The following is a 6,000-nucleotide window of genomic DNA, read 5'->3' on the forward strand; positions in this document are numbered from 1 at the left end:
CAACAGGAAGATTCTTAAACATCTATCACTTCACAACCTTCTATCTGATCGCCAGTATGGGTTCCGTCAAGGCCGCTCTACTGGTGATCTTCTGGCTTTCCTTACTGAGTCTTGGTCATCCTCTTTTAGAGATTTTGGTGAAACTTTTGCTGTTGCCTTGGACATATCAAAAGCCTTTGATAGAGTCTGGCACAAAGCTTTGATTTCCAAACTACCCTCCTACGGTTTCTATCCTTCTCTCTGTAACTTCATCTCAGTTTCCTTTCTGACCGTTCTATTGCTGCTGTGGTAGACGGTCACTGTTCTTCTCCTAATTCTATGAACAGTGGTGTTCCTCAGGGTTATGTCCTGTTACCCACTCCCTTCTTATTATTCATTAATGATCTTCTAAACCAAACTTCTTGTCCTATCCACTCCTACGCTGATGATACCACCCTGCACTTTTCCACGTCTTTTCATAGACGTCCAACCCTTCAGGAGGTAAACATATCACGCAGGGAAGCCACAGAACGCCTGACTTCTGATCTTTCTAAAATTTCTGATTGGGGCAGAGCAAACTTGGTATTGTTCAATGCCTCAAAAACTCAATTCCTCCATCTATCAACTCGACACAACCTTCCAGACAACTATCCCCTCTTCTTCAATGACACTCAACTGTCCCCCTCTTCTACACTGAACATCCTCGGTCTGTCCTTTACTTATAATCTGAACTGGAAACTTCACATCTCATCTCTAGCTAAAACAGCTTCTATGAAGTTAGGTGTTCTGAGACGTCTCCGCCAGTTTTTCTCACCCCCCCAGCAGCTAACTCTGTACAAGGGCCTTATCCGTCCATGTATGGAGTATGCTTCACATGTCTGGGGGGGTTCCACTCATACTGCTCTTCTAGACAGGGTGGAATCAAAAGCTTTTCGTCTCATCAACTCCTCTCCTCTAACTGACTGTCTTCAGCTTCTCTCTCACCGCCGCAATGTTGCATATCTAGCTGTCTTCTACCGCTATTTTCATGCTAACTGCTCTTCTGATCTTGCTAACTGCATGCCTCCCCTCCTTCCGCGGCCTCGCTGCACAAAACTTTCTTCTTTCTCTCACCCCTATTCTGTCCACCTCTCTAACGCAAGAGTTAACCAGCATTCTCAATCATTCATCCCTTTCTCTGCTAAACTCTGGAACTTCCTGCCTGCTTCTGGATTTCCACCTTCCTATGACCTGAATTCCTTCAAGAGGGAGGTTTCAAGACACTTATCCACCAATTTTTGACCACTGCTTTGACCCTTTTATGGGACTGGCATTTCAGTGGGCATTTTTTTTATTAGATTTTTGTTGCCCTTGGCCAGTATCCTTCCTACAAAAAAAAAAAAAAAAAAAAAAAAAAAAAAAAAAAAATATATATATATATATATATATATATATATATATATATATATATATATATATATATATATATATATATATATATATATATATATATATATATATATATATATATATATATATATATATATATATATATATATAATTTATTTATTGTTTTCCTTTCTTTTTTTTTGTCACGAAATCCGAGTACACACTATTCTCGTGAAAAGGAGAAGTTGTATGTATCTAGAGAAGATTACCAAAGCCTGCGTTGGTGTGACTGCTAGATCGACCGCGTACAATCACAGTTGAATAAAGTGGGAGTAGTCACAGGCTTTCGTGGCACTTATTAGACAAGCTGTTAAAGAGTTCTGACCTATTGATGTGCGTCCGCTTGCCACAAGAGCTCCATTGTCGAAAAATCAAGCTGCGAGGCCACTTGTGATGCTTGAGGCTGAGACAATTTTGTGTATGGGCTGTGAGTGCTCTTGGCGAAGTATTTTACACTTTATATATATATATATATATATATATATATATATATATATATATATATATATATATATATATATATATATATATATATATATATATATATATATATATATATATATATATATATATATATATATATATATATATATATATATATATATATACGAGTATATATAAAGATGTCTTACCTCACAGATTTAATTAAACCCAAGAGAGATGAAGCCTTACGGGGCCACCTCACTTGATGACCGTGGTAACTTGGTGACAGTTGAAGTCATGGAGGTATTAAATACCTTCATGGTTGAACCAATCCTTTCGCCAGCCCTGCCTGCCATGGTGTGAGATATATGCAATGAGCCACACTCAGCGAGGGCGTTGTTGGGAAAGCCGTTCAGTGGGTAGTCTAGACGTTATTTAAAGGACATTAGATCTGAAACGGCCACATTATAAAAGTATGTTCCACAGCCGAACAACACGAGAGTACAGATTTCAGATCTTGGTAAGAGAAGAATCTGGTTTGTACAATAAGGGAGCGGCAGTGTGTGTGTGTGTGTGTGTGTGTGTGTGTGTGTGTGTGTGTGTGTGTGTGTGTGTGTGTGTGTGTGTGTGTTTTCACTGACATCATCCTGGCTTCAAGATATCTCTAAAGTCTGCAAAGCTTTACGAAAAAAAAAAAAAAAGAACAGCTGGCTGACGTAAGGCAATGTCAATACATTTGACGATAATATTTTTCGATAAGCAAAATAGCTTACAATACGCCGGCCAGCCTGCTCTGATCTCTGGAGATTATAATTTATCAGCAACTACAGCGACAGCGGAGTGGTGAGAACACAATGAACAAATTTTCCGCACGTACTGTACTTACATAGTCAGCTGCATAAAGCCAGTGAGTTTCTTCTATTACAAGAACTGACAGCATACTCGTGGCCTCTGAGATACGTGTTCGTGAGGGCCAGAGAAAGATTGCATGAGGAATGAACGAGAGGGACTGAACGAGGTTCGCACATTGTGTGACGTGTTGGGCAGCCGAGGGCACTGGTGTTTTTTTTTAAATTAATTAATTAATTAATTGGTTTCTTTAATAATAAAAATTGTCATAGGGATAAATTTGAAGGCTAATGGCACAGTGAGGGATTGAAGGAAAACAAAGCTATAAATATTGGAAGATGACAATAATCTGAGTCTGATTTATGGTAATTTTATTTTCATTTATTCGGAGGGTTTCATGAACGTTGTCTAATCCTCAAAAGTTACTCTTCCTTCTTTGTTTCGTTCAGATGCTTTTGACTGACTATATTGCAAGAAAAGAATAAATGAAAGTGATGATATTGATGACGACGACAACGACGACAACGACGACGATGATGATAATGATGATGATGATGATGATGATGATGATGATGATGATGATGATGATGATGATGAAGAGGAGGAGGAAGATCATTACTTGATATCATAAGAACCGTATAAAGTAAAGCACACAAAGAAACTGACATACATAGTATATTCCTTTCTTATAATCCTCTTCCTCACTTTCACTTGCCATCCCTTTCATTGATCTATATATTCACTATTCTGCGATACTACAAAGCTTTCGAAAGGGGTAGAGTGAAGGAACCGAGTGGTGGGGAGTCATAGGTTATGCTGTGGGTGTTCCAAACGGCATACAGACGAACCTCTAGAAAGCGGGAGGGACCTTCTGGAATGGTAAGTGGAATCTTGTTGGACCTTGGGGAATGGGGGGACCTTACTGTCACGGGGAGGCGCCAGGCAGACCGGTCATAAAGCTCTCCTTGACGCAGGTTACCAAACGTTTCCATTTCACCTTGTGGTGGTTGCCTTCTGTTGTTGTTTAGTCTTACTTGCTTCAAAACATTGCCAGACGTCCTTCCCCTCCTCGCGGGAAGGTCGTCTCCTCCGTGCATCATAATGATCAATCAGTATTGCTATGCTGGTTTGATGGTTGGTTGCAAGTAGTTTATGTAACATAAGTAGGCTACGTCAATACCTCGCTTCATATTACTACTCGAAAGGTGGATGGCACGTTATTAATTGCATTTTTAAAAGTAATTTCTGGTTGAAAGGTAAAAGTAAAGATAAGCTAGAGATCAAGAGAGAGAGAGAGAGAGAGAGAGAGAGAGAGAGAGAGAGAGAGAGAGAGAGAGATGTGTGTGTTTGATAACATTCCTCAGCATGAGTGGGCTGAGGTGCGAAGCAGGTGGGCAGAAGTGCAGCAAGTCGCGCTATACAATGCGTGGGAGACAAGCGGCCCAGCAACCCTGCCTAGGTGTGGACTCAGGTGCAATTTGCCTGTCAGTTATGCCTTATTTAAAATCAACATCAAGGACAGGAGGATTTTTTTTTCAGTCATATCACAGCAAGCAGGGAACATGTGCATCTCATTTGTCAACGGGAAGAGGCGCGGGCTGTTAGTATTAATAGAGGATAAATGGGGAGTGGCTAGCATTGCGGGGGGGGTCACCTTGCTTCTACCTTGTTGTCGGGCGCTCATCTTCCATGTACCTATTATCTTTTTTGCACATGACTTCACCTTTGCTATTCTTTTCTGTGGCTTCACTTCATCTTTGTTTCTAACTTCGCAGTATCTATTCTGGCTATTACTTCACCTCATCCATTTTGCTTATATATTCATTGGCATTCTGTTAAGTCAATTCATATTTTTTGTTTTTGAAATAACGATTAACTGTGATTGAACTCACTTTGTATCTATATGAAAAATAAAAAAATCCCTTCAGCAAATTCAACTCTTAATTTACTTGATTCTCCATTTTGCCTATAACTTCACAGGTATATGATGTGGTTAATTAATGACTTTGTTGCAATTAGAAACAAGTGCGATTCTATCTAGCTTTTGTCTCAGGTAAAGAAAAAAAATCTTAATTTAATATGCCTAATTTCTAATCAAATGGAACAGTCATTAATTTCATGCATATACTACAAGTGCTGTCATAAAGTAGCCTACCTTATCCCCTGAGCACTTGAGGATATGAGCGGTAGTTTTGCCTTGAAAGAGTTCGTGATGCGTGGTGACAAAAACACCACATGCACGTCATGAGCGTGCGTTGTCTTACTCGGGGGGAGTGGGGGAGGCGAGTTGCGGCGGGGAGCGCGGTGCTTAGGGGCGAGTAGTGACTCCCGCCACCAGTTGTGAGAGTCAGTCCAGTGTGGAGTGGCGGTGCGTGAGGCTGGCAACTCCCTGACACCACATACTGTTTGTGAACATGAACAGCCTATTGAAACTGTCAGGTACGGCGCTATACATGCACTAAGAACCTCTGCATTATACATGTTCGAGCTATAACTTATATAGCTTTGAAATGATAAAAACACCGCTATTCCAGTCAGTGCAGATTACATGGGACTGGTAATATCAAAGATTAGTGGCTAAGTGCAAATAACCAGTGCCGGAAAGATGGCATCAGTCAACTCCCTGGTGCTGTGCGTCGCGTACACGTTGTTCCTGGTGTTCGGGGGACTTATATTCAAGTTTCTGGAGTATGAGGTGGTGGACAGGGTGCACATCACGGAGCCTCCGGAATGGACGCGCCTTAAAGGTAGGCATACACGCTATACTGTATTTCTCAACATAATAATAATAATAATAATAATAATAATAATAATAATAATAATAATAATAATAATAAAACCGAATGCAGACATGCTGTATTCGCATCTACATACAAAGAATTATTATAATTTTTTTTCTCAGCAAAAGTGTTCTTATGGAATGTACTGTAGTTATCTGAGTGGTAGCAGTCCATGAATAATCCTTACGTGTATATCCCGCCAAATAAACTGATGGATATATTGAAATTGCACATATTCATATAATTTTTGTTTTAATTAATTAAATTAATTTACTTGTTTTCCAAATGTTTTATTTAACTTTAAAAGAGTAAGGATTATTTTGAGCTGAAAAAATGTGAAGTGTTGAAAAAAAAAAAGATGAAGAAGAAAAAGGAAAAGTAGACGAAGAAAGCTCAATAGATTCTTTTTGTTTCTCAACTAAACATGTATTTTTGATAAGAAATTGTGTAAGCCTAGAAAGATCTGGCTCTGAGCGTCAGTGGAAAGTTGGAGAAAGTTCACATCAGACATCCCGCGACCCGTTTATGGGGAAATGAAATC

General features: G+C 39.5%; 1 protein-coding gene across 2 annotated transcripts in view; it reads left to right on the forward strand.

Moving 5' to 3' along the window:
• The first annotated feature begins 5,012 nt into the window (after positions 1–5,012).
• LOC135109090 (potassium channel subfamily K member 1-like) overlaps positions 5,013–6,000 on the forward strand; it is a 27,571-nt gene continuing 26,583 nt past the window's right edge. For both annotated transcript variants that reach the window (XM_064020153.1, XM_064020152.1), the window contains exon 1: positions 5,013–5,426. In XM_064020153.1, the coding sequence (XP_063876223.1) occupies positions 5,285–5,426 (142 nt within the window). In that variant the 5' untranslated portion in view covers positions 5,013–5,284. The remainder of the gene's footprint in view (positions 5,427–6,000) is intronic.

Source organism: Scylla paramamosain, chromosome 18, assembly GCF_035594125.1.
Source record: "Scylla paramamosain isolate STU-SP2022 chromosome 18, ASM3559412v1, whole genome shotgun sequence".
NCBI lineage: Eukaryota > Metazoa > Arthropoda > Malacostraca > Decapoda > Portunidae > Scylla > Scylla paramamosain.